Source organism: Talaromyces proteolyticus, assembly GCF_021365285.1.
Source record: "Talaromyces proteolyticus strain PMI_201 chromosome Unknown BGW36scaffold_9, whole genome shotgun sequence".
NCBI lineage: Eukaryota > Fungi > Ascomycota > Eurotiomycetes > Eurotiales > Trichocomaceae > Talaromyces > Talaromyces proteolyticus.
This window is the reverse complement of record NW_025764285.1, coordinates 1,537,792-1,564,017: the sequence shown is the minus strand read 5'-3', so window position 1 is coordinate 1,564,017 and position 26,226 is coordinate 1,537,792. Positions and strand designations below refer to the sequence as shown.

At 47.0% G+C, this 26,226-nt stretch overlaps 8 protein-coding genes across 8 annotated transcripts; 4 read left to right on the top strand and 4 right to left on the bottom strand.

Annotated features, from left to right (window-relative positions):
* Positions 1–80: 80 nt before the first annotated feature.
* On the bottom strand, positions 81–2,176 carry BGW36DRAFT_418666 (major facilitator superfamily domain-containing protein). Its single transcript, XM_046219434.1, has 5 exons — positions 1,775–2,176; positions 1,382–1,711; positions 1,114–1,321; positions 701–1,062; positions 81–630 (listed from the first exon to the last, which is right to left on the bottom strand). The coding sequence occupies exons 1-5, from the start codon at positions 2,112–2,114 to the stop codon at positions 341–343; spliced, it is 1,530 nt and encodes a 509-aa protein (XP_046069764.1). The 5' UTR covers positions 2,115–2,176; the 3' UTR covers positions 81–340.
* Positions 2,177–3,315: 1,139 nt separating this feature from the next.
* BGW36DRAFT_216049 (uncharacterized protein) lies at positions 3,316–5,255 on the top strand. Its single transcript, XM_046209971.1, has 3 exons — positions 3,316–4,186; positions 4,237–4,608; positions 4,675–5,255. Exons 1-3 carry the CDS (start codon positions 3,441–3,443, stop codon positions 5,003–5,005), a joined length of 1,449 nt encoding a protein of 482 aa, XP_046069763.1. The 5' UTR covers positions 3,316–3,440; the 3' UTR covers positions 5,006–5,255.
* Positions 5,256–5,589: 334 nt separating this feature from the next.
* Positions 5,590–7,758, bottom strand: BGW36DRAFT_301062 (uncharacterized protein; the record flags this gene model as incomplete). Its single annotated transcript, XM_046211663.1, has 2 exons — positions 5,590–6,906; positions 6,964–7,758. The coding sequence occupies 2 exons, from the start codon at positions 7,756–7,758 to the stop codon at positions 5,590–5,592; spliced, it is 2,112 nt and encodes a 703-aa protein (XP_046069762.1).
* A 3,106-nt stretch (positions 7,759–10,864) lies between these two features.
* BGW36DRAFT_300250 (putative alpha/beta hydrolase) lies at positions 10,865–11,895 on the bottom strand (the record flags this gene model as incomplete). Its single annotated transcript, XM_046211609.1, has 3 exons — positions 10,865–11,041; positions 11,101–11,454; positions 11,530–11,895. 3 exons carry the CDS (start codon positions 11,893–11,895, stop codon positions 10,865–10,867), a joined length of 897 nt encoding a protein of 298 aa, XP_046069761.1.
* A 1,993-nt stretch (positions 11,896–13,888) lies between these two features.
* BGW36DRAFT_361913 (uncharacterized protein) lies at positions 13,889–15,149 on the top strand (the record flags this gene model as incomplete). Its single annotated transcript, XM_046214317.1, has 3 exons — positions 13,889–14,047; positions 14,100–14,578; positions 14,636–15,149. The coding sequence occupies 3 exons, from the start codon at positions 13,889–13,891 to the stop codon at positions 15,147–15,149; spliced, it is 1,152 nt and encodes a 383-aa protein (XP_046069760.1).
* A 1,056-nt stretch (positions 15,150–16,205) lies between these two features.
* On the top strand, positions 16,206–21,098 carry BGW36DRAFT_324441 (putative peroxisome biosynthesis protein (PAS8/Peroxin-6)). The gene is made up of 3 exons (XM_046212703.1): positions 16,206–16,522; positions 16,591–20,356; positions 20,431–21,098. Exons 1-3 carry the CDS (start codon positions 16,342–16,344, stop codon positions 20,870–20,872), a joined length of 4,389 nt encoding a protein of 1,462 aa, XP_046069759.1. The 5' UTR covers positions 16,206–16,341; the 3' UTR covers positions 20,873–21,098.
* Positions 21,099–21,466: 368 nt separating this feature from the next.
* On the top strand, positions 21,467–24,248 carry BGW36DRAFT_384336 (GABA permease gaba). The gene is made up of 17 exons (XM_046216778.1): positions 21,467–21,717; positions 21,788–21,821; positions 21,884–21,953; positions 22,007–22,079; positions 22,141–22,169; positions 22,279–22,343; positions 22,390–22,461; positions 22,510–22,624; positions 22,685–22,763; positions 22,827–22,890; positions 22,940–22,972; positions 23,021–23,045; positions 23,098–23,299; positions 23,359–23,565; positions 23,622–23,769; positions 23,827–23,905; positions 23,960–24,248. The coding sequence occupies exons 1-17, from the start codon at positions 21,626–21,628 to the stop codon at positions 24,160–24,162; spliced, it is 1,590 nt and encodes a 529-aa protein (XP_046069758.1). The 5' UTR covers positions 21,467–21,625; the 3' UTR covers positions 24,163–24,248.
* BGW36DRAFT_346024 (NAD dependent epimerase/dehydratase family protein) lies at positions 24,249–25,722 on the bottom strand. Its single transcript, XM_046213213.1, has 3 exons — positions 25,518–25,722; positions 25,176–25,467; positions 24,249–25,125 (listed from the first exon to the last, which is right to left on the bottom strand). The coding sequence occupies exons 1-3, from the start codon at positions 25,559–25,561 to the stop codon at positions 24,415–24,417; spliced, it is 1,047 nt and encodes a 348-aa protein (XP_046069757.1). The 5' UTR covers positions 25,562–25,722; the 3' UTR covers positions 24,249–24,414.
* Positions 25,723–26,226: the final 504 nt, after the last annotated feature.

Sequence of the window (26,226 nt, the reverse complement as noted above, 5' to 3'; positions counted from 1 at the left end):
CAATAATTTTAGAGATATCTATTCTCTAATTAGGCGATAAGTCAAGGACATAGTAGCATGAGTAGTAACCAATGAGTGATGCAACCTCGGACTCTTCTAGACTTGCGAAGAGATAAGCGTTCAATTTGAGCCAACCTTACGGACTGTCTTCTAATTCTATGTAATCGACTCTGCTTCTAAAATAGTAAATGGCTTTCTAGATACGCCTACAATTAGCAAAAGCCATTGCCGGAACTGTGAAGACTTCCTTGATCTGATGTTCTATGATAGCATTCATCCGAAATGCATCAATAGCCATGGCAGATTTCCCGGCAATTCAATGACCGAATGACTCTAGCTATCACTTTGAAGTCGGTGCAAACTTCGATCTCTCTCGTAGTGCTGCACTATACTTCATAAGGAAAAAGGGAACGGGAATTGCAAGACAAGATATGCCACCGATCAGGCTAGAAGCAGGCCCGACTCCTAGATTCTCAAACATCGGTCTCGAGGCCATGGGTAAACCGCACGCGAGTATCGATCGAAGCATTGTATTTGCTGATACCGCGCTCGCACTGTACATGCCATAGGTATCGACTATGAAGTTGAGGCATTGCTGGAAAACAATGTTGAATCCTGCTCCGATAAAACCTGCATGAAATCATCACAGTTTCAGTAATTGTGCTCTTGGAGAAATATAATAAACTGGTATTTCGCGTACCTGATGCAACTACAGGCAACGCCCATGAAAACTTTGGGTCTGCAGTCCACCCAAACCAGAACAGTCCCACAGAAAGGAGAATTCCCCCAGCAATCATCGGTGGTAACCGTGCCTCTGGAACTGCTTGCCCGTTATTATTTTTCACTGCACGCGCGTAGCTGGGCTGATTTGCGAAATTGATTATCAGTGCAAACATCACGCCGACCAAAATCCCAAAGAAAGGCAATGTGGAAATAACGAGGGAGTATTTCCGTTTCTCATGAAAAACGATCGGGAACACTTCAAGAGTCAGATAAACTAGACTATAAACAAAGGAAGCATATACGGCGATGAAAGTGAGCATCGGTTCTGTGACAAACATTCTATAAACAGCATTAGCTCTATCATGTTCGCGTTTCCGTATTTCTCCTCACCGAATAGGACGGCTAATATGCTTTGTGAGAACATTGTCCAGACTGATTCTTTCTTCTTCATGTGGATGCCAGTATTGCTCCTTGCCGGTGGTCTTTCTCAAGTGTTGTGCTCGTCGTTTGAGGAGCACTGGTGCGTATATTTCAGGCAGCGTAAACAACGCCAGGAAGAACAAGGTAAAAATGAATATCGACTCAATATACTCGGTCCCTTTTACACGATGCATTAGTTTTCGGGAAACACCGGTAAAATATGGAGGTAGGTTCTTACATCTCCATCCAAGATGCGAGTTGACAGTCAAAGCTGCGCCAATCACAGGACCCAGCGTAGGACCACCAACAATACACAGTGATACGAAGGTCATAGCAGTTCCTCGAAAGCGGGGATCATATAAGTCGCCAAGTGCCGCGGGCACATTACTGATAGGCGCGGAGGCGAATATTCCTCCAAAGAATCGGGTCACAAACAAACTGGCTGCACTCTTGCTGGTCGCACTGCCGATGCTAAACAATCCAAAAATGAATACGCCCGGAAGCATGCCCCAACGCCGGCCGTAGACTTCGCTTATGGGACCCCATATCATAGGCCCAAATGCCCAACCTGGATTGTCGGACCGGTGTGAGTAATAAAAGCCAAAACTTAGCTGAGAGTGCTGACACATACCCAAGACGAACAGAGCCACAGCCAAAGTGGTAACTTCTACGCTGACATGGAAATAAGCCCCAATCGAAGATTGGGCCGGAGCAACAATTGAAGACCCCATTGACCCACTGAGAGCCAACATACTCATCTGGAAAGTGAGAAATATTTTGTACGCCGTTTTAAAGTTTTTAGGGTTTGCCGGGTCATGTTCCTCAAATTTAACCAGCCATTGTCCTTTGTCGTCGCCATTTACAGCTGGCGATACGGAAACCTGGGATTCTGGATTCTCTTCAGAACTGGCTAGTTTCTCAGTAGCCTCAGACTGTGTCTGAATATTTTCTTCGTCTGCTTTGTTGTTCATTCTGGTTTTTGTAAGAATAGCTGGTAGGGTTTGGAGGGCACTGTATGGAAATAACACCCGGTAGCTCAAATCAATACGGTTTGAAATATATCAGCACTGAGAGAGCAAGATCATTATATTTATACCCGGACTGGGCTTGTTTGGGAACCAAGCAGCATCAAACAATTTCACGCAACAGAACCCTCGATCGCCATCATATTGCCTCATCAGGGATAGTGGCGGCCGACAGCCCCGCAGTGAGGAACGTTGGGGCTGGCTTCGGCATGCGCAGACCGAAACCTTCACAATTCACCTTATTATCATTAATCAGCCAATTGAAAACCGTTTCTTGTCAGAAGGAAAAGATGATCTTTGACAATAGAAGCTATGTAAAAGCTGTGGGTAATCTTGTGCGCTTGGGCTAGCGGTGAGGATGTGTCTGAGATATTCAAATTTGTTCATGCTTATTGAGGACGTTTCTCTCCACCGTTGGATTTTTTGCTCTCAAGATGTATGGCAGTCGGCATTTTTGCCTGTTTATTATTTACATTTTTGTCTAATATACCGCAGAAAGTGCACGTTGCGTTCCGTACATTTAAGTTTAGACAAGCAGCTATATTCGTAGTGAAGGCTTCCAGAGACTACGCCTCTGAAGCTTTTCAACCGTATACCAACGATGCTGAAGATTGCAGTTTCTCGTAAAAAGAAAAGCACATATCCTGGAGATCGACCGTAAAAGGTAGATATCAATCCATGTCCTAATTTTTTTGAGTAGATACAGAAAAACTAGAATGGGAATAAGGTGCTTTTTAACCATCACATGAGACATCACATGAGACTGCGACGATTGAAAAAGCACTTCCATAATGAAGTTTAAATATCCCAAGGCATAATATGTGTCATAGGATTTGTCTAAAGAAGAAGGTGATTGTTGATTTTTGACTTGTCGATTTCGATGGACGTTGTGCTTATCTAAGCGCCATACTGGCTTGTCACTGACCCGCAAAATACCAACCATAAGGCGAGTTTCCTCTGCAGATGGTCTACGCATTCCAACAGGAGATAAGTTTTGTCGTCGTTCACCAACTACTCACTAATAGCCCATCGATATCGTATTAAATGGTATGTCCTTAGACCCTCGACATCATTGAGCACGTCGGGCAACATCCATTGGATGGACACCTTGTGGGGTGATCAAACTCAACAGAAACTATCCCCATAAAAACTGTGTTATTTCCCACTCATTCCCACGATGACGAAAACAGCCGGTGACAAGGGTTGAAGAAAGGCTCCATTCACGTGAAGGGCCCTCATATCAACGTCGTGGCCAGATTATATGCTCGCATCATGCAGATGGAGAAAGCGCGCTGGGTATGCACCACCTGCAAAGCTCGCAAAAAGGCTTGCGACAAAGTTCTACCCATATGCAGCTACTGCAAAAAGCGTCAATTGAACTGTAAATACGATGACGATGAGGAGTCGTGCGCGGAGATCAAACGATGGACTGGGGCTGATCGGTCTCATATTGGAGGCGGTACCTCGATACTATCAAATGAAAGATATTCCCTCGCCAACGAGCGGGCAGCAGTGGACAGAATTATGCACGAGCAGGTCTGTCAAATAATACGTGTTACAGATATGTCTACTCTTGAAATGAGTGATCAATATTTCCGTGGCTTTCACAAGGTGCTGCCAATTATATCGGCGGATATTTTGCAAGATAGTTTGGTAAGAAGGGATGGTAGTCTTCCGCCACCTGCCAGTCTGTCGCTTCTCATTCTGTCAATGTATCTTGTAACATTGAATCCGTCGGAGAGCAAGATGCCCACGATGCTGTCGTATTATGTAACCGTCAAAACATCTTTCAGCCACGTTCAAGCATTGGAAATAAGTTCGATATACATGGTGCAAGCCGGTTTACTCATTGCTGGATACGAATATGCTTGTTCGCAGCCGGATGCGGCATATCTTTCTCTGGGGGTTTCCGCACGGATGTTTGCTCTCTGCAGCAGAAGACAAGCTCAGGGGACTGAGAACAGTATGAAAACATCAGTCGAGACGAATGTTGCTTGGGGGATCATCATTTTAGAAAGGCAAGTGTCCAACCTGTTACATAGACATGACTCTAATAAATAGAAAATAGGTTGATATTATGTGAGATAGACGACGTACATGAAAAGCTTATAAATGACTATCCAAAAGTCGACTTTCAACTGCCATCGGAACTTGAACCGAGAGACGCCTTTCGGTCAATGTCTACTTCTTCCTCTCCGAATGTCTACTCTCTAAGCAATATATCCGCGATAACAGGCGGAGGGAACTTTAGACAGCAAGCGAAAACAGTGGCATTACTGGACGAAGTTCTTTCGGCGATACGGACGTCAAGCGAAAAGGAATCAAAACAATCAGATTTGACAGCCATTGGTGCCAAACTCCAGGATTTTCTGTCTGCTGGGCTGGCTGAGAACGGATGGGCATGGGGGGCATCGTATGGAGCGCTTGCAATTATTATCAGGTCCGCATCCATGCAACTTAGGACAACCGAGTACAATTAAATGCTAATAGATCCCTCCAACACCAGATCATTATTCCTACTCCATCAAAACATTCTGCGAAATCTCCCCTCAGAAAGCATCCACTCGAAAAGTTGGCAGATGTCACGAGATGCACTCAACATGGCGACTCGAATCATGATCGACACTTCTCACGACCACATAGATCATGGGATGCCACATAATGTCGACTCTATCCCATTATGCGGCGGATATAACTTGCGATGTGCGGTCGAGCATATTGAGACGAACTATGACGTGGTAAATAACAGTCGTTATTCAGATGATCTACGAACATTGGCGAAGCTCTGTGATGCTTTTTATACAAGATGGAGACCATTGGGGTGTAGAAGGGATTGATGCTATAATATCAAGATGTATGCAGACAAATGCCAGCTTCTACCTTGGAAATTTGTCATTAACCGATTATTTAACATCCCGTATTGGACTTGGAAGAAGATTATAAGAGATCCTGCAAGGATGTGTCTAAAGAGATACCAATTGAAGGAGAAATTCATTATTATAATTGGTGTCAGCTTCTACATTATATCATGCAGATGTCTTACGTGCCACGAATCTATTGTCAAGTATACGTGATGGATTTAAAGTGTTACATTATGAACACCAATTGATAAATGGAGAGGCATGGCATAATCATATTCCAACACACTAAACGAAAGCTGCACACTGACACAACAAAAATTATGTCAACCATCGCCAGCATAAAAACATTCACATGAGAATATTCTCTTCCGAACAGAATCAAATCACTAAACGTCGTTAATTGGAATCCACGTTCCAAAGTCGCTAATAATAAAAGAACCACGCTGAAATAAAGAAATACATCAAGAAAACAGACTGAAGGCAAATGTTGTCTTGTTATCCAATCATGACCTCCCCATAAGATATCCAAAGAAAGTAACAGTTGTGATATCGTCTTATGTCTACATCTCAGGCAGCCCATTACCGGTAGAGTAGTTGTAATACTCATTGTCAAAGCAATACTGTCCCATCTGATCCTGGCCAAATTGATCCAGGTCCATATCCGCAGAAGGTGCGATGAGGCTGGTGGGATCAGATGCCTCAAGAGCCGCCTGGAAATCCATAAACTCATCGGTAGGAGGCATATTTTCCAATCCGATAGTGTCCAGGTCGGTTTCAGGAAAAAGTTGGAAATCAAAAGGAGGAGCAAGAGGAGGCTCTGCGAAGTTGAAAGGCTGTCCACCGGATATTTCGACGAACCCGTCATATTGAGGAGAGGGGTTGTAGAGAGAGGGATCATAGGAAATGTTGTTCGAGTAAGGTGAGATTATATGACCGCTTGCAGGAGTTGGGATGTCGTTGGTCAGATTGGAAATTGGGGTGGACATCGCTGGGGTTGGAGGGGTCTCTTGACGAGAAGACGAAGAAGCCGATGGCGAGAGAGGCTTGCCACGTTTACCATTGTTTTTAGAGCGAACGTATTGCCAGCCGTGGGCTTTCTCCATGTGCTGCTTGCAGTTGCTTTCCCGTTTTGATGTATAGCTGCACGGGGAGAATTTGCAGCGATAGATGCTTGGAGCGTTGGAGTGACGGTCATTAACGTGACGATCGCGCTCTTTCTCAGTTGGCCATCCGATCATGGAAAACTTGCAATCGGGGTCAGTGCACTTCCATGGACGCGAATGGGTCTTTTCGTGTTTGGTCAAGTCACATGGTCTTTTGAAAACCTTGTCGCAATGGCTGCATTTTTTGTTGATATCCATAGGAGGCGCGTTCTTTTTCCGTCGAGCCATAGAACGCTCAACTCCTTCGTCGTTGCTCTCGCTGCTGAAGGAGCGCTTCATGACAGCGATGGCGCTTGGATCATAAGGAGCACCGTCGGCAAGAGAAATTGTTTTCCCGTCGATGTTGGTTACCAAGGTGGCAGGACGCCCGGTCTGAGCCAATCCACCTTCTAGAGTAGGAGGTGCCATGCTAAAAAGAGTTAATAAATCTACTGAATAAGGCGGTAAACCTGAAACATACATTGTGGGTGTTTCGCCAGCTTTGGCAGTAGACTGAGAGGCAGGCGACTGAGCGTTATTGCGTTCGCGGTGGAATGATAGCATAGCTGCGTATTGCTGAATCTGTGCGACAAGATCGAGGAAATATCCGTTAGTATAAGGGCGGTCGGCAGGCAAATGGCGATCACGGTCGTTGAGATATGGCACTGTCATATAAACCCGCTGGATCGTGAATTCGCAGTACCGAGAGAACAACTGAACAGACTTTGCGTAGCGCTTTGAAAACAAAATATAAGCAGAATCCTTAACGCCTGAAATACCCTTTACACTTACAGGTGCTAGCCAAAGGAGGATCTTTTCAAGGTCTCGCAGACATCTGATTTCCTTTCTCCTAAGGCGTTCTGGAACGGTTTGAACGAGATTGTGAAATGGTTTAAGTCGCTCCTCGCGTAGGATAGGAGCGACAATGCGTTGCTCAATGACTTTACATGCGGCGTCAGAGATGGGACGCTGGGTCTCGCCAGAGTTTGAAGGAGGAAGAGAAAGAGTTTGAGTGATGGCACTCTGGGTGAAAGCTGCGCCTTCTTGTTCAGCAGCAAAGTGAACGGCCTTGGCGTCCCTTAGTCCTGTGGTGCTAACGGAAGAGCCCAAACCACTGTCGGAGGCTTGTCGGCTATGGCCAGTGACCTGCTCGGGGAGTGTGTGGGCCTTTCCTATATTGGAAGTATTGGTTGCATGCTTCCATTGGGAGTTTCCTGGGAGATTGAGATTCAGGTTCGAATTTGCCATTTTTTCCTGAATTGGGAGGTCGTCGGACAACGACAAAGCACCAAGATCAAGCTGGTTAAGTATTTCTTCCATACGCCGGCGGCCAGCAGCGACCGCCTCGAGAGTCTTTGGACAGGTAGGTGAGCGACGCGGCAACGAGGGGAAGTTCAAGAGAGGGTCCCGCTCCTGACAAGGGGGTGAGGAGAGGGGATGATAAGTAGTTCCTCTTTGGAGACTAGGAAAAGTTGCAGCCTCAGAGGTGGTGTCCATGTCGGGGGTGGGGTGTGTCGGGGCGGGCAGGCCACCATTTAAGACACGGCGACGAGGATGCACCCGGGCGTCGACGGACTCACGAGACATTTTCCAGAACTCGATGAGCCACGGTCTACCGAGACGGTACGGTTGGCGGTCACCTCTTCGGGACAGGGTTGCTTTTGATGCAAAGGGTCGATGGGTGACTCACTCAAGTCGAGTCACACCTGGGGTGGAGCGAGATACGATGAGTCACTCAACACCAGATGACTAGACGGAGCGTGTTAGTGGCGCAATGCCTGGAAGAGCAGAGTATATAGCGGATCTACAGCCCGGAGTAGACATACATTCGCACGATGCGAGACAAAATGAACGATGGTCGAGTGAGGACACGTTGGCGTTAAATGGCACAAGGCAGATTGCAAAGCAGCCGACGAGGTCGAAGCGCGGTGGATCAATAATAATGGGATGGAGCGACTATAATCCAGGTCGCTTTACGGATTGCGACTGGGACGAAACGCATCAACAGACGAGGATTTGAGGTTTCCAGTCCACTTTTTTTTCTAGTTTGTCGGGATTGAACGATGTCCAATAGCGCGATCAAGGCAGACACGTAGGATCAGCACGAAAAGCCGGCTGGAAGGAATAAGGATACCTGAAAGATAGGATAGAGAATATTGAACAAGGACGAAAAGGCCAGGAGGAAATCGAAGGCGTGTTATTGAGACGGGCGGATTACGACGGGCAGGCGTTCAGGCTGCTGCCTAGAGCCCAGCGACGCTATGTCCCGATCGGGAAAAGCACCAGCGTTGGGAGGGAGGGAGAGTGGGGGCGTGATTGGCCCGGCGGGCGCAGCCAGTCTCTGAGTCATCCTGTAGCCCCGATACGGTTTAGAACGGTCAGCTTACAGCGACACTAGACCTCAGCAGGTCGCCGTCTGTTGGTTCCGTCGGCGATGGCCGCTGTGATTGGCCAGCCGGCGACAAGAATAGCACAGCCCCCTCGTCGAGTCGGAGCCCCAATTGCTCCGAATACGAGCCGTTACCAGCGGTATTTTTTCTGTCCTCTCAGGATGATTTGGATGATGCACGAGTGGTGTATCATTCTGTTTATTCGATTACTACTGCACCAGTGGATGCTGTGCTTAATTCACTGTTTATCTAGAGGTAAACGAGGCCCAAGAGATTGACTGCGAGATATCGATTCCGGACGAACAGTACTGATGCGAGAACGACATGTACACGCGTCGTACGCAGTACCTAGGCGCTGACGTGCCTGAGCCAAGGCTCCAATGATTTAATAGCCAAAGGCATCAGTTTTATGATTATATTAAAATATTATTATGATCCATATAATGTTTAATACCAAGGCAAATCAATAACAGTGGCCAATGCCTGCCATATCATCTCGAGTATCAGCTCCAGTCTGCTGAACCTATGCCATCCTTGGGTTAGAGTGTGCGTCTAGGCGCTCCATGAGGCTCAATAGCGTCTCATCGAGGGGTTCTCTCCCCGACTCCGACCGACTTTCCAGTGACATCTGGCCAATCACCGTCGTTTCTGCCGCGTACGAAGCGGTGATATCGTGGCCCTGACGTGATAATGCAGTCCCGTCCTCGCCAGGAGCTCGTCACTCCGTAGGCAGAAGCTATCTTGTCATTTGACATTTCCCTCATTTTTTTTACCCCCTGCACCCAAGACTAGACCCGGTCGATCGCTGTTCTTGAACCCCGTCCAAATGTTTCACCCCATCATTCCGCGGCGGCAAGCACCGTTCTCCATGGCACAACCTTGGCCCGGCATTCAGGCGGCTAAGTTCTCCTTGCTCATTGACTACATCAATTGGCCTTCTGACAGCTCCCTTGGCAACGTTCTTGAGTCATGACGCTTACAGTAATAACTTAATTATCAGTCCTGTCAATGACGAACACCTGGCACATTTCTTGTGCTGCTGCCTAGCACAGTCGTAGTCCCTGTGATATGGAACAACCGCCACGTATGCAATTTTATGCTCGCGCTGTACCTAAAGCCACAATACAGATTTGATATGCAGGACTATCATGTGATTGTTATGTGTACTGTGAAATGGAACAACCTGATTGGCTAGCTTCCATCGTGCCTTCCCTGGCACCTTCCTGTAAAAGAATGTCAATGACGATCGAATCTCAACATGATAACAGCAATAAGCAACTCTACCAAGTTATCTCATCAATTGCCAGTCCCTTGTCATGATCCTTTCTCTTTAACTTCCGCCCTTTCTTCACGAGGCCGTCCTCTGATCACCTCATATGAAGAGCAGTTCGGATGGCCACAATTGACACATAGAGGGGCTGTTCCAATCAACAAGGGTCTACATTTGCAATTGCACTATATATATATATGATTTTTTATTTCACATCTTCTCCTCGTTAACATGTTGAGGGGCATACGCAAAGGTCTACATCATCCTGCGAAGACGACGCAGCTCTAGAATTGTCTTGACACATTGTTCGATAGTAGATCCTGAGAAGACTTCAGTGAAAGCCTTTGTCAAACGTATCTGTAATTTGTTATCGGATTCGTTCTGGATTCGTATCTTAGGAAAGCAGATATGATATTGCGCTTGTCACTTCGTCTTCGACTTGGCCAAGCCGCGACCCGATGCGCCTGAGCCCATACTTATCTGCCTTCAATCTAATCATCCAGCTAACGTCAACACTCCATTCTAAATTTTCAGGCCGCCATCTAAATTATCATGATACAATCTTGAAGATTCCCCCACATTCGGATTTGGCCCGATCTACACTAACCAATCCTGGCCAGTTGATCATGATGGGGAGCGAGATACCCATACCATTTGTGCCGGATGGGCCTAGGCATCGTATGACAGTCGGATTAAACATCCTTGTTCTCCGAACGGGTTCCATCATCAATCTATCGGGAAATGCGGACCCGCCCTTGAACCGAGTCTAGACGTCTCCCTGACACAAAGGACAACGAGTCGCCGTCGTGTGACTAAAACCCCCGCGGCGCCTTATGCCCCTACGAAGCAAGATAATGAAACATACATTCCCTACTTCCAATAGTCATATCAAGTAACAAGGCTATCCTATCATGCGAACATTGGGCCGTATCAAAAATATTTCACTAGGATGTTTGATTCGTCTTTGGTGTGATCTTGTGATCATCTAAAGTGATACCCAACAAGTAGTTCTCATCATTCACCGGACTTTGACTTAATTACCATATTTCTTTACGATATCCAGAATTGCCTCATTAACCTCTTGTGGGCTAGTCGCATTCAGGTAATGACCACCACCCTGAACCATCGTCAACTTGGCTTCCTTGGATGAAGTGAAAAGTTTGATCTGCTCGACTGGCACCGTCTTCCCGAAAGGGGCATCTTCGGTACCCTTTGCAGAAGAGATAGTCAGTCAATCGTATACATAAGTCATGGGGGGAACAAACTGACTTGCAACCAATAAACAGGGCACTTGATATCTCCTAGACGAGGCAACAAGCCATCCCTAGACAATAGGTTGATCGAAGCCATTCGAACCTTTTTGCGACCCTCATCACCGGTGTATGTGCGCTTCACTGTTTCCTTCCAAAAGTCAGTGGTTTCAGCAGAGACTGTGCCGCTGAAGCCCAAGCCAGCCACCATGCCGCACCAGATATCATCGACGACGAATTCCGGAGTTTCCGTCTTGCTCGTCCATTTGTCCACAAACGGTCCTATAATAGCCGTGGGCTCCCAGGCGCCTTGGTCGCGTGATTCGGCGGATTCGTAATCCATTGAGGTACCTAATGGTAGAAGACCCAGAATCTTTCATACCAATCGAAATCAGCTCGCCGATCAAGGTGACAGACACAAGTCTGATAGGAATAACGCAAAACATACTTTCTCGGGCATCAACAATGCCATCCGAACCACAATCCAGCCTCCTTGACTAGTTCCGAGAGCAAACGCTTTCTTAATTCCGAGCTTATCCATCACTTGCAAAGCCATTATTGCTGAATCCCAATACGTAAAATGTTCAGATGGTGAGCTCGTCGAGCCATGACCTAGAGGCTCAATGGCTAATAGGTTTACCGCATCTGTCAACTTCTTATCTTCAAATTGGTCTCGGTAAAGGGCAACTGTAGTGCACATTGAATTTATCATGACCACTGTTGGCTTTGAGGAATCATATCCATTTCCTGATAAGGCATAACCGGCTTTGATGCCGCCCAAATGGGGAACTTCAATTGTCGAACTGGATACCATTGCTTTCTATACCTAGCTCTGTTGAAGTTATGTTCAGGAGAATAAATCAAGTTCAACAACATGGCTTCTACACTAGAACTATTGAATTAATCTTTGACAGGGTGACCTCCCTCTCTCCCGGTATTAACTTCCAACGGGGCAACGCTAATATAAAAGTTCAACGCTTGAACCTTGATTGCCAGGTTGCCCAACGCAGGAGATTGCCATTGGCTACTATGCATAGAATCCGCCTGATACAGTAATAACCCCGTTTCGACGTTCTTAATATTTCATCGAGGCCGGCCCATAGTTGGTCCGTCAATACCACAGTAGACCCACTTAATCTTGTGGGTGTTCCCGTGTTGGCGTAACAGGTGTCAGGGACAAAGCACAGTAACGCCCCAACAGGATTTAAAGTTGCTGCTTTTTCCAAACGGTCAAACTAAAAAATAAAAAACGCACCATACACGTCTAGTCTGTGAGGAGATAGATCCATATGCTGCCTAGTCTCCGTCAAGTTCGGCTTGATGCAAGTTGCTGGGCTTTGGAGCCTGGACTTCCTCATAATCCCACCAGCCGATGAATAAATGCCTCGGCAAACTGATGACTTATCGATTATCTCCTTAACAGAAAGCTTTCAATGTCATATTTCCTCTCTTCTGCCGGTATATTATAGGTACGAAGTATGAAGAATATTTGCTCATACATATGCATTTGTCTAAGGTTTCTACAATCGCCCGCAGATATTCAAGCTAGGCTACGCCTTTGCTGCCTCCACTTTTGCCAGACCCCGACAACCCGTATGTAAAGAATCGATCGTGTGGCTGAGAGATGAAACACAATTCCCAGTGATCGTCACGACGATATAAACGCCGGAAATAACGTAGCCTGACAAAAGAAACCTCATGCGCTGGGGCTAGCTCTTATTTAAATGAGTTCTTCGTATCTAAGGTTCTAGGGTCTATTGACGAACTGATATTTGGGCTAGGGACAACCTTCCCCATCAGATACATCGCAGGCCCGAGGTGGAGCGGCGCACTGACTTTGACGATCTATTATTTAGTAACTCTTGGTCGAACGGCTCGACACGCACAAAGTAATGGTGAATATCGACCCCTGAGGATGATTGTGCAGCTGGTTGTACGGTGTCAGTCCTTTGAAAATATGTATCAGGCATTCCGATGTTGTATGCACTTATAATAACCACAAGCCCCAATATCATTGCAACCTGTTGCCATGGTACAAATATCAGATCACCCGCGCTGTGGGGGGAAACACACCGTGCTTGGACTTTGGATTGTCTTGTCGGGCTCTGCTTGGTGGCTTCACAGGCTGCGAGTGGAGAACCAGTCTCGGCGTTTTACCATGTTCACCGAAAAATCCACAATTCTTCCGACCTGTCATCAAGAATCGTGCACCGGTCTGCAGGTCACTGACCCTTTACTGGTGCGTGGACGGCTAGTAGGTCACTTTGCTCAAGGCTAGCAAGGGTAATAATTTGCTAGCCTTTGCTAGGAGTCGAGCGACCACGTTTCCCAGAACCGGGCTTTAATTTTTTTGCCCAATTTTCAAAGTTGTACATCAATCAACAGTAATAATGATTGTGGGGGTAGAGGCCATGTCGACAGCACTGACACCAAACTTAAATAACCTGTCAAAACCGCTTCGCCCGTTGACAATAGCGTGGTCGGACGACTAAAACAAAGTGATAGGTGTCAAAGCAAAAACCCAAATGCCATTTTAAGCTTCGCAGAGAAATCCGAAGGTCTGATTTGTTCTATCTAATACGGTTCCAAGCCTTAAACACGAGCCTGTGTCTGGCACTGTCTCGTCTCTCTGGTGGAACTTTGCCGATCTTGCTGGATTATAGGTTCTATATGACATTTTCAAGGCCACCCCTTTCCACCGTTGAAATCGTACAAATCATGACTGCTCTCTTCTTTTAGAAAAAAAGTTGTCCCATCGTTTGTTGGTGTTTGTTGTTTTGTTTTCTTCATGAATTGATGCCGTCATCATGAGTAGTCAAACTCAAGATGACCTACAGCCATGGTCAATCGCAGTGACAGTTTCAGTGACGGCTCTTGCGTTCATTTGTGTCTGCTTGCGCCTTTTGTCTCGATATGAGCGCAAACAGGCTCTCTGGTGGGACGATTATATGATTGTCTTCTCCATGGTATATACACACGTGCTGTCAAATACAAGATCCAAATACTAACGGCTAAAAGGCATGGAACCTTATCGTGGTCGCATTTATTGGTCTTATGATCCGTGCTGGCATGGGTCTCCACGTTGCGGTGGTTGGTGTTGAAGGTGCCGTATTGATGGCCAAATATCTCCTTGTGGCCGAGATTCTCTACGTGTACAACCTGGTCTGGACCAAGATATCCTTTTTATTGATGTATTACCGGATTTTCCACTTCCCTTACTTCAAGAGATGGGCCTTCATTATCGGCGGTTTTGTCATTATCTGGGTTATCACAATCACTTTCTTGTTTGTTTTCATCTGCGTGCCGGTTCAGAAGCTGTGGTATCCTCAATTACCTGGCCATTGTATCAGCCAAGTCGGCACTTGGATTGCCAACGCCACCTCGACAATTGCCACCGACCTGGCGATTTTGGTACTGCCGATACCCCAGGTTTGGAAACTGCAGTTAGGTAGAGTGGAAAAAGTGGCATTGACTCTGACATTTTGCCTCGGGTTTTTGTAAGCTCGCCTTCCTTTTTTTTTTTTGGGCCGTGTATAACTGAAGATCGTGAATAGTGTCGTTTTCGCTTCTGCCTACCGCTTTACAGTGCTATTTTCCTACAGTGCCACCGACCCAACCTACACTCTGGCTCATACAGTCGGCTGGACAGCAATTGAAATGTCCGCGGGGATCATGTCAGCATGTCTCCCGACAATGCGACCTGCACTGATGTTCCTAGCTCGCATGATCGGGATCAAGAATCTCACATCACCCAGGGGCTCGCGCAACACCAACACTGGACTTACGAATAACCAAGGTACCCGACCCGTTGACGCCAGCATCAACAGCCTCAACAGCCATCTACGGAAAGAAAGCCAGCGCGCTTTTACACGCATCCCTGAAGAGAGGCTGGGATATGGAGATGATTGGAATCCGACTTCTATGGATGCGTCGCTGAGACCTGACAAGTGCGTGGAAACGGTCACTAGGGTGATGGGCTCGAGAGTCGATGAAGACAGCCTTGAGGGAGACGAGGTTCCTTTGCACAATATCAGAGTACATACCGACTTTACGCGGATGGATAAATGAAAGGTATGCTATGCCTGGTGCCTCGATGTGTGCGGGCCACACCAACCCGTGTCGGCGTTCAAAAGTGTTTTTTTAAGAAGCCGTTCTGATACCCATCATGTATATAAAAGATCAAAATAAAATAATTCCTTAATGATATGTCTGAATCTTAAACCAAATCTGTATTATGCCTTGGTTTCTTTACTATATGCTAAACCTGCATGTAGTAAGAGGGTCATTAGAGATTTGGTATTTGAATAACATTTTGAAGCAATATCGCAAATACGTGTATATACAGAATGACAGGTTCACATGTTATATGTCTCTAAAATCTTTATATAAGACCTGTAGGGCAATGAAAGAGGTGATTACATATATGCATATATGTGTAGCATCACCTTTTGCCCTAACCGTAAGAAATGATAACGACATCTAGAGCTCCATGCACCATATCACAATCGACTTTATGCACTGCCAAATCACGCCATGAAGACAATTATTACTCATAATCGCTATTATAATTAACAATACATGCATTCTGTGTGAAATTTCTAACCTTGGCAAGCATGTGCGTCAATTCAATGATATAGCTGCTTGTATATCATTGATTCAATTGGCATGTGTATCAATGAATGCTGCAAGAATATATAACACCAGCCACTCACCATTGGTTCGAACATCAAGGAAGCACTAATTGATACGCCCTGAAGTAGTATATAGAGGCGCATGTTCAAAATCCAAATAGAGATTCTAACATGAAAATGACACTTACCTTCTGACCGCTGTCGATTGGTGGCTGCTTCTCCACATGGAAGGACTCGATGTGATGCAGATGCAAAAATGCGGGGAATCCACTAGGGAATCAGCTGCCCCGGCTGCGTTCTGCTTGTTGCACAGAATACAATTAGCGATCTCATTATACCATTTCTAAAGCAAAATAATTCTCTGTAATAATATAAGAATATCTACCGCCCGTGGCTGGAGTGGAGCTGTGGTCACTCCGGTTGGACCTCGGCTTACTGCCGGTAGCGTTTTTCCGAGCGTGTCGTCGCCGGCTTTCCGAAGCCAGCAGCTGCGCGACACCGCGATTCTCCCACAAGCAGTCACATTCTCTTGACACCCTTATGTTCGCTTGAGTGTCGATTCGTTATGCACTCGCACTCCTTCTTATATCGAGCATTTTGAGTCGTCCGATCAGAACGCGTACCTGGCAATGGCCACCGAGCATACAGACACCGTAACCGCGGTTTCTCTCCGCAGGCGGCGAAGAGCACGATTGCGGTCACGGCCTGCGATTTCTGCGCGTATTGTTCTAGACAATCATTTGCGAGGAGATCTCGCCGTTCTATCAGATGATCTCGTCACTGATTTATTCCCCGCCGTCAACCTAACAGGTAAAGCTCCAAGGGTGTGAACAATCACATGGGGCGGGAATGACACTAACTGTGTGAAACTCTTGCAGAGGCTGGACTGAGCGATAAACCCAACCAAGACGTTCTCTACGTAGCCATTTCACCTTTCACGCCGCATTATTACGCCGTCGATGATATTCCATGGACCATTATTCCCGCTCGAGTACAGCCGACCGAGCGCTCGCAGGTCGCTCCCATCTCACATTCGACCGTCCTCTTTCCGGCCTCGGCCAACTACTTACAATCTTTCTTCGAAACGCTGGGGAAACTGGATCCCACACGCCACGCGATTCAGACCCAGCGTCCGATCGAGATACGGATTCTGGATGTGGCGCCTCTACACCTGGAAACCATCTATGTTACAGTCGAGCGGAATCTGCTACGGAACCTAGACGACGTGCAAAGCAAATTTGGCGGAGGATTCAAAAGCAATGCACAAGGAGGCCATCTCCTGTGGGGAAAAGGCGGGAAAGGAATGGAGGTCAAACGGTATACAAAAAAAGCCGCGGCCGAAGCCGAAGAGCGATTGACAGCTGCAGTGCGTGAAGCTCTATCCAATCAAAAGGTCGTCCACGTTGGGGATATACTCCCTCTGCCATTGCCATCGCATCCTATAACACACGTTCCACCACCTCCAGTGAAGATATCGTTTTGCGAACCAGTCGCGCAAGGCCTTTTGCTCCCAACAACGAAGATAGTTCTGGTACAATCACGCCCGCGGGGTGTTCGTCATAATTCGGCATACACTCCAACTGGACCCGGCTTGCTTAATGGACTCGTGGAAGACCAGGCCGATGACACTTCAAACGAACAGTTTTACTCGGCCGCAGAGGACCGTCTGGAAAATGGTACCGACATGGAGAGTACGACGCCTCCTGATGATTCAGAAACAGAAGTGTCTGCTGCAAGCGATAACGACTCCTCAGACGACTCCCTCGATGATATGATCACATTATCTGCGCCCCAGTTACCGCAGCAGCCGTCGGGTGTGATGTCAGCCATGTCCTCAATGACCCCTCGTCCCGGTGGCCGGCGGATGGACGGTATTCATACTCCTGGTTCCGTCATTTCGACCTTTACCTCCGGAACAGCTCGTCCAGGACGCGCTGGTGGGAAGACATTCAAAACCGAGGGCCTCTTGAATAAAGTGTCTATTGACCTCCTCCACCCTAAGCCAAAAGATGAAGATGATACAGATTCATTTGTATACGTCGACATTAATACACTTGTTAGAGTTGGTTGCTTCTCAGGTGACTGGGTGCGGATAGAAGCTACGGAAGAACCACAGGCAAACCCATTTGCGTCGCTCGCAATCAGTGGACTGGGCCTGGGTGATGAAGAACCTGGTAACTGGCGAACAGTTCGGGTATATGGAATTTCTAGTTTACCATCTTCAAAGCCACGTTACGCTGTCGGTCAGTCCTCGAAGCGCCGCTCCAGTATTTCTCATTTGTCGGGCCAGCGGCTCACCCCCACGGTTTATGTGCCTCCTATTCTTCTGAGCAATCTCGATAGCCCTAAGTATGTGAAGTTGTCGCCTTTGTTTCCAACCTCAAGTCACGGTGCATCGCGGCCGGGGCTACACCAACCTGGAAAGCCGGGGATGAATAAATCCCCTCCCGTTGCTAAAGAAGTCACTCTTCTGAAGATTTCTACGCCACTTTCATTGGACCGTTCTATTCAACCCGCGTTATTCTCTGGACTTCGCCGCTATTTTGAATGTAAAAAGAGACTTGTCAAGAGTGGAGACATTGTGGGTATTAGCGTTGATGAAGGCCTTGGAAAAGCTGTTTTTTCAGCCTCCAAGGGCCCGGATAGTGGTAATGTCGAGGATGATCTCACGTCGCAACTTGGCCATCTCCCCGAATCAGGTTCTGATGAGAACTCGGGGGAGACGAGGAAGATGGGAGTGGCCTGGTTCCGGGTTGGACAAGTCGTTGCTCCGCCCCCTGAAGATCAAGATGAAGAAGATCCATGGGGTGGCGTAGCTATTATAGACTCTTCTAATACGCGGATGGCGCAAGCAGGAAGCATAATTAGTCGGGTCCCAGGAACTCTAGGAAATGGGTGGGAATATTGGCTTGGTGTCAAGACTCTGCCTCGAACATCCAGCAATGTACCAACACCTCATGGCTTGGTTACTGAGTTACCGAAACTTTTCGTATCGCCGGTACAGAATCGAGCCAAAGAACTTATCACGGCAGCAACAAGCCCTCGGGCGATACAATTGGGAATGCCCCCCGTTGTCATGCTTCTGACATCTACACAAAGACATATTGGAAAGACCACATTGGCGACTAGAGCTTGTGCAGATATTGGGCTGCATGCGTTTACCATGGATGCGTACGATATTCTGACTGAAGGTGGCGCAAACGGTAGCGATGTTAAAACCGAGGCGTACCTGAAAGCTCGAGCCGACAGGGCATTTACCTGTGGTTCTAACTCTACGGCACTGATAATTAAACATATTGAGGTTCTCACCGCTGACCGAATAATTACTGCAATGAAAGAGATTGTGGCAGATTCTCGGGTGATTATTGCGACTACAACAGACGTTGAAAAGATACCGGACGGAATCCGTAGTCTCTTTACTCACGAACTCGAAATGACTGCACCTGAAGAGAAGGAACGAGAAGGAATATTGCGCAATGCAATCATTGATCGCAGCATCAAGATATCTGTTGACGTTGATCTTTCTGCAGTTGCTGTGAAAACGGCTGCTTTGGTGGCTGGCGACTTGGTTGATGTTGTTGAACGGGCATCACTAGCCAAAGCCGATCGTCTAGAGAAGCTCACGCAACTTGCTAATGATCGAAATGCGGATATTGCTGTGGGTATCCGCGATGTTCAGCTAGCTGGAGGGGATGCAGCACGATGTGTGACCAAGGCTGATTTCGACGTGGCAGTCGATGCCGCGAGAAAGAATTTCGCTGATGCAATTGGGGCTCCCAAGATTCCTAATGTTACCTGGGATGACGTTGGTGGTCTTAGCAATGTTAAAGACGCTGTTATGGAGACAATCCAACTTCCGCTTGAACGACCAGAACTGTTTGCCAAGGGAATGAAGAAACGAAGTGGTATTCTGTTCTATGGGCCACCTGGGACGGGGAAAACGCTTCTGGCCAAGGCAATCGCTACGGAGTTTTCTCTCAATTTCTTTTCTGTCAAAGGTCCCGAATTGCTCAACATGTATATTGGTGAGTCCGAAGCCAACGTGCGCAGAGTCTTCCAGCGTGCGCGGGATGCGCGACCTTGTGTCGTGTTCTTTGACGAATTGGACTCGGTTGCACCTAAGCGAGGGAACCAAGGCGACAGCGGCGGTGTGATGGACCGAATTGTCAGTCAGCTGCTCGCAGAGCTGGATGGAATGAGTGGCGGAGAAGAAAACGGCGGTGGAGTATTCGTGATTGGTGCTACCAATCGTCCAGACTTGCTCGATTCCGCTCTTCTTCGCCCTGGTCGTTTCGACAAAATGCTGTACCTTGGAATATCGGATACGCATGACAAACAGGCGAAGATTCTGGAAGCCTTGACTCGAAAATTCACACTCGATCCCGATTTATCCCTCTCGCGCGTTGCCGAGAGACTTCCCTTTACGTACACGGGTGCCGATTTGTATGCACTTTGCTCGGATGCAATGCTTAAAGCTATTACCCGACAAGCAACTGCAGTCGATGAGAAGATTAAAGCGTTGCCAACTGGCCCAGTGACTACGGCGTATTACTTTGATCATCTTGCCACCCCCGATGATGTGGCCGTTATGGTAACGGAAGAGGATTTCGTCGATGCTCAAAGCGAACTTGCTTCTAGTGTTAGGTGGGTTTTCTATTTTCCATTTGCTGTTTTGGCTCTTTATTTTTAACAACGATGTAATATCTAACAATAAACAGTGCCAAGGAATTAGAGCATTTTGAACGAATCCGCCGATCATTCGAGTCGACTTCTACTACGCAAGATACGCAGCCGTCTGATGGACAGCGCACCATCGGCGATGCGATTGACGGCCTCAAAGCGGGTGCTGAAATTGTCGAGAATGGCACTACTGTTAATGGTGACTCGGCCGATGCAAAGACCAAACTTGGCACTAAAACAGGAGCCAGTAGTGGGCGAGGAAAGGGGCGAATTGTGTCCGTTGCGAGTGGAAAAGGCAAGGGCAAATCGGTGCCAGTTAGCGGAGGAGACTCTGATTCCTCGTTTGATGGCTATCAACCGAGTTCGCGGAATGGCAACATCCCGTCTCAAACATACGATGTTGGGGAAGAGGCGGATGTCGATGGGATGGAGGATGGAGAGGGGGCTGATTATGTTGTAAAAACGGATCATTTGAAGTGAACGCGACAAAAGACGTTTGGATTGCTATCCATTGATACCATTGCATTGCTGCCAGTCCGCGCGCTGGCTGCTTCTACCATTTCCTGTATATACATATGTAGGCTGAACATCAATTGATATACGACATGAGCGGCGCGCCACGCGTACATATCTTGCATTACATGTATGCACTTATCCAATGCTTTTACAAGCACTCTCTACTCTTATCAGTGGATACCGATCCTCCGGTCCTAACAACAATCCTCCATTTACTTCTAATATCAATTAATATCAATTAATATTGAATATGTGTCAGGGGCCCCATCGGGACCGCCGTTATCGTTCTTCATTTCTTCTGCGGACCTTCCATGACCCGGTCGGATGGGCGTTTCCGCCACTGTAATTGGGCGTCGGGACCCCACACTCCCCATTGCTTGTTTCTCGCTGATCCCGGGTGCCGATGCCCTGCGATTGGCTGTAATCGCCGAGGCGCCGCCCAATCAAGGGGATAGCCAGAGTAGAGCTGTTTGCCACGCGACTATTGGCTGGATCCGTGCGGTCGTAAACCTGGAGAAGAACTGGCCCCCCGCAGGATCCTTCATCACAGCTACTTATCTTCTTTTCTTTTTCTGCGCTGCTGCAACTCTCGTGTCGCTAATTATTATTGCCGTTGTCAATTCCCAACTGCTGTCGCGTGGAAGACTGTTGATTCCTGTTGCTTGTATCTGTGTTGTTGAGGTGGCAAACCAGTCATCCCGTGGAATTTTCAACGCCATGACGGATCAACATAAGCAGCCTACCGATGATGATGCGCAATTGGCAGCCATGGGCCACAAGGCCGAACTGCAGCGCAATTTCTCAATGCTGTGAGCACCGCGTTTGCGTTGATAGTTTAGATGAGGACACCGTGCTGATGAGATATTGTATTTCTTTTAGGTCGATGCTGGGTCTTGCATTTGCTATTCTGAATGTATGGAAGTGCTTCCGAACATCATCTATTGATCACGCTAACCCTTCCCCTTTTCACACCAGTCATGGACCGCTCTTTCCTCGAGTTTATCCCTAAGTTTGCCATCCGGCGGGAGCAGCAGTGTCGTTTGGGGTGAGTCGGAGCATGCTTGTTATTGGCGCGATAATTGGCTGATCGGATGCTAGGTCTGGTTACTGCTGGTATCTGCAATTTGTCTATTGCGGCATCTTTGGCCGAATTCATTTCTGCCTATCCTACGTAAGTTAAAGGATTCTAGGCGCATATGACGGTGAACAACAGAATCTGATTATTAGGGTAGCGCTGGTGGGCAATACCATTGGGTTGCTGGTAAGTTTTGATTCGGTATAAAATAAAGAATAGAAATTTCTAACCAGTGTCACAGTTAGTAAGTTTAATTAAACAGTCTTAACACCAAGCAGTTTTTAATGGGAATTAGTCTCATGGAAGAAATGGATCCCCATTCTGTCATTCGTCACCGGATGGATCAATTGCGCTGGATGGGTGAGTTCGTTCTTAAATGACTCCAGAGAATTTACTAACAGGTCAGGTTGCTCTTGTCGCTACCGCCGGCCTCCTAGCCAGCCAGCTCATCATTGGTGTTATTTCTTTGATGCACCCGGTATGTATGGGAGTGTTTTATTAGGAAGGCTTACCTAATGCTTTACAGAGCTATGTCGCCGAGCGATGGCATCAATTCCTGATCTACATTGGATACAACCTCGTCGCTTTCTTTGTCAACGCGTTTATGAACTCTACCTTGCCATTTGTGACACGAGCCGCCTGTAAGATATTCTCCCTACGAGTCGATTTCTTAGAATAAGCCGTCCACTGACAATTCTTAGTCATCTGGTCTATTGGTGGCTTCGTGGTCATTTCCATTGCCGTGCTGGCATGCTCTTCACCAAACTACAGTTCCGGAGAGTGAGTTTTATCTTTTTATTGCGTCTGTATTTATCATCCCAGAAATCGGTTAACAGCTTGCAGCTTCGTGTTTCGTGAGTTCTTGAACCAGACTGGATGGCCCGACGGCATTGCCTGGCTTCTGGGAGTAAGTGGACTGAGCAACCGCCACTGAACCAAATATTAACAGTATCTAGCTGCTCCAAGGCGGGTTCGGAATTACGGGCTATGTAGGTATATCCTATTCACTTCATTGAATAATCACTTACAATATTTAGGATGCCGTGGCGCATATGATCGAGGGTGAGATATTATTCAACCGTGCTCATGGCGTCAAATATTAATATCCATCTAGAGATTCCCAATGCGTCTATTGTAGGCCCCAAGATCATGATTTACTGCGTTTGCATCGGCACTTTCACCGGCTCTGTCTTCTTGGTTGTCTTACTTTTCGTACCGGGAGATATCAACGATATCATCAGCTCCTCAGCCGGCCCGCTACTCCAGATCCTTTACAACGCAACAAAAAGCAACGCCGGAGCTATCTGTCTTCTCATGTAAGTGAATGTATATCTTTGAAATGGCTAGCAGTAAATCTAATAGTCAATGCCATTAGCATTCCTTTGGTCTGCTTGCTCTTCACTGCAACTTCTATCATGACAACTAGCAGCCGCATGATTTACGCTTTCGCTCGAGACGGCGGTCTTCCTGCATCTCCATTCTTTTCCCGTGTTCACCTGAAGCTGAAGGTCCCTTTGAACGCCTTGTACTTGACTACTGTGTTGGTCATCATTTTTGGTCTCATTTTCCTCGGTTCTTCAAGGTACGATATCATTCCTTCGAAGAAAAGAGTAATCTTTACTAATGGAATTTCTTTAGTGCGTTCAACGCTATCATTTCCGTCTCTGTAGTTGCCCTTGACTTGTCCTACGGCATCCCTATCTTCATTAATGTCGTCCGCGGCCGGAGAATGATCGCTGAGAGCCCTTGGAAAATGCCCGAGCCACTTGCTTGGACTGCCAATATCGTATGTCTTATGCTTCACTACCACATTATCCAAATACTAACACTTGTTTCCACGCAGATTTCTCTCGTCTACATCGCACTCACTACGGTCCTCTTTCTCTTCCCGCCAGAATTACCGGTCACCGGCAGTAACATGAGTATGTCGTATATCTTCACCAAAGAAAAAAAGTCATCACTAACCGCAAACACAGACTACTGTGTCGTCGTCTTCGGTATTGTCGTTATCGTCTCCACCTTCCAATGGATCGTCGACGGACGGAAGAACTTTACCGGCCCTAGGATCAATCTTGACGAGCTGGCTAATGGTGTTACCATTGGAGAAGCACCGCTTGACCAACAGGTATCGAGATTTGAGGGAGAGGGGGAGAAAAAAGCCGCTGATGCATCGATTTAGAGTTCTTTTCTGTGTAGCTTATTCTGTACAAATACGGTTGTATTTAGTAAGTGATGGTGTTGAAAATTTGAATGCTATTTTTATTTGTCTGTAAAAGAGAAGGTAAATGATCATTTATTTTTCTTTTTCTTTTATAACTGTAGAGATTTGCGAGATTAGCGATCCTAGTCTCCTTTCGATGGGATGCCATGCAGACCCGGGTATTGGCCCGCCTATCAAAGAACTTTTCTGTCAGAAATACAGGTGGCCCCCTTATCCTTCCTTTGCAATCACCTTCCATTCATCGATGAAACTATCTTCGAAGTCCTTCCTTGTCTTCGTCGGCTTCCATCCAATCTCGCGGGCTAAATCCGCCCGGGTCCGCGACCGTGACGCAAAGCCCAATTCCACCGTACGGGGTGATAGGGCTTTTCCAGATCTAGTAATCCACTCCTCAAGTGAAACCTCACGCACCTCATCAGATGCTAGATACCCTAATGCTTTTCCCTCCCTTGAGATGCGCTCCGATACATAACGCCAGGAGTGGTGTCCGGTCTCGTTAAAATATATTCCCGTTTTGTTGGATGGTAGGTCGTCCCCAGCAAGCAGACGAGCGAACACTAACTCGTATAGCTGGACCAAGTCTTCGATGTGGACATGATCCCACTCGGCTGCACCGGAACCAATGACAGATGTGAAACCATCACGACGGGCAGCGCGCATTATAGCATCGATCTGGATAGAGATGCGATTAAATAACCCACTCCCCAAGCCGTAAATAGTTGGTGACATGAGAATATAAGTTTTGATGCCAGCAGCCTCACCCTTTTCGAAGACGACAAGGTCGGTGGTTCGCTGCTGGTAGGGCTCTAAATCCTCGCGGTAGCGTTGGTAGGCGTAGATATTGTCCTTATCGGACAAGACTCGCGTCTCGGTATAAGAGCCAGTGATTGGAAAATCACCGAGACTCGATGTACCGGAGGTCTGGGCTTGTTCAGTTCATGCTTGTTTCGAACAAGGAGGAGGTTACGTACATGTATCAGATACACATCCTTGCCTGTCTGCTTCTTGCGGTCTGCAAGGCCGAGAATTATAGCCTCGGCCGCCTGAAAGTGGAATGCGCTGGCGGTATTTATGACGAAGTCGTGGTCGCTGGCGACCTTTCTTACAAAGTCCGTATCGTCAAGGCCACTGAAAACGACACCGTTGACACCTTTCTCCTTCAGGATAGCTGCTTGCTCCTGCTTGCGGACTAGGGCTGATATGCTAATTCCCCTGATCTCAGGGTGCGTGGATGCAAGTAAGGTTGTCAGGACGGAGCCTCCACTGGCTAGCGTTAGTAGGTTATGGTTAGGGTTAGTCCCTAGAAGACTTACATATATCCGGTGGCGCCAGTGATTAGGAGTTTAGTTACTGCCATAGCGAAGCTCTGACTTCAAAGTGCAATAATAAGTCAACTGGTATAGAGAGGCTGCTTTGACCGTCGGTATGTGATCGAGCTGGAATATACATAAGACATGGCTCTAAATATATAAGGTACAGAATATCTAAGTGATTATATTTTTCATGCGGACAAAGTTGCCCATCCTAAGGTGGATTACGGAAGCTAGGATGGCTGACGTCACGACATGCTGTAGTTGGACAGAACCTAGTAGACCCGCTAGTCTAGAAATAAATTAATATAAAAAAATCTTTTACTATCTATCTAAATTAGTATTAGCTAGCCTTCTATAGAAAGCTCTAACAGATTTTAGTAAATTTTTATTAGTAAAAATATCTTAAATATAGTTTTATTTACTTTTTCATTATATATAGTTTGAGTCTCTTTCCTTAGGCACGACGCTGTTGTGCTAGGTGGCGCAGCTACCGTAGTCTTGGCAAGGATAGGGTGTTGCTAGCGCCTGTTGATGTTGCAACTGTGGTAAAGTTCGCTCGCCATGGACAAGTGAAACAAATGACAAAATGACTATGATAAATTATCTCTTGACATTTGCTTGAAGTTTCCACTACATCTAATAACGAATTCCGGTTCATCACTCGATGGCGAGTGTGCCATAACCCTCAACTGACCCCTACCAAAGTTCG

What these genes read in the sequence shown, in the direction of transcription:
- BGW36DRAFT_418666 (XM_046219434.1), bottom strand. Translation starts at nt 2,114, where the DNA reads ATGAACAACAAAGCAGACGAAGAAAATATTCAGACACAGTCTGAGGCT. An exon ending in CATATTAGCCGTCCTATTCG is followed by an intron (nt 1,063 to 1,113) that starts GTGAGGAGAAAT and finishes TGCTGTTTATAG; the next exon opens with AATGTTTGTCACAGAACCGA. An exon ending in GTTGCCTGTAGTTGCATCAG is followed by an intron (nt 631 to 700) that starts GTACGCGAAATA and finishes GATTTCATGCAG; the next exon opens with GTTTTATCGGAGCAGGATTC.
- BGW36DRAFT_216049 (XM_046209971.1), top strand. Translation starts at nt 3,441, where the DNA reads ATGCAGATGGAGAAAGCGCGCTGGGTATGCACCACCTGCAAAGCTCGC. An exon ending in GGGATCATCATTTTAGAAAG is followed by an intron (nt 4,187 to 4,236) that starts GCAAGTGTCCAA and finishes AATAGAAAATAG; the next exon opens with GTTGATATTATGTGAGATAG. An exon ending in GCGCTTGCAATTATTATCAG is followed by an intron (nt 4,609 to 4,674) that starts GTCCGCATCCAT and finishes CTCCAACACCAG; the next exon opens with ATCATTATTCCTACTCCATC.
- BGW36DRAFT_324441 (XM_046212703.1), top strand. Translation starts at nt 16,342, where the DNA reads ATGGCCACCGAGCATACAGACACCGTAACCGCGGTTTCTCTCCGCAGG. An exon ending in CCCCGCCGTCAACCTAACAG is followed by an intron (nt 16,523 to 16,590) that starts GTAAAGCTCCAA and finishes AAACTCTTGCAG; the next exon opens with AGGCTGGACTGAGCGATAAA. An exon ending in GAACTTGCTTCTAGTGTTAG is followed by an intron (nt 20,357 to 20,430) that starts GTGGGTTTTCTA and finishes AACAATAAACAG; the next exon opens with TGCCAAGGAATTAGAGCATT.
- BGW36DRAFT_384336 (XM_046216778.1), top strand. Translation starts at nt 21,626, where the DNA reads ATGACGGATCAACATAAGCAGCCTACCGATGATGATGCGCAATTGGCA. An exon ending in GAGCAGCAGTGTCGTTTGGG is followed by an intron (nt 21,954 to 22,006) that starts GTGAGTCGGAGC and finishes ATCGGATGCTAG; the next exon opens with GTCTGGTTACTGCTGGTATC. An exon ending in GCATTGCCTGGCTTCTGGGA is followed by an intron (nt 22,891 to 22,939) that starts GTAAGTGGACTG and finishes AACAGTATCTAG; the next exon opens with CTGCTCCAAGGCGGGTTCGG.
- BGW36DRAFT_346024 (XM_046213213.1), bottom strand. Translation starts at nt 25,561, where the DNA reads ATGGCAGTAACTAAACTCCTAATCACTGGCGCCACCGGATATAT. An exon ending in ACTGGCGCCACCGGATATAT is followed by an intron (nt 25,468 to 25,517) that starts GTAAGTCTTCTA and finishes AACGCTAGCCAG; the next exon opens with TGGAGGCTCCGTCCTGACAA. An exon ending in AGGATGTGTATCTGATACAT is followed by an intron (nt 25,126 to 25,175) that starts GTACGTAACCTC and finishes GAACAAGCCCAG; the next exon opens with ACCTCCGGTACATCGAGTCT.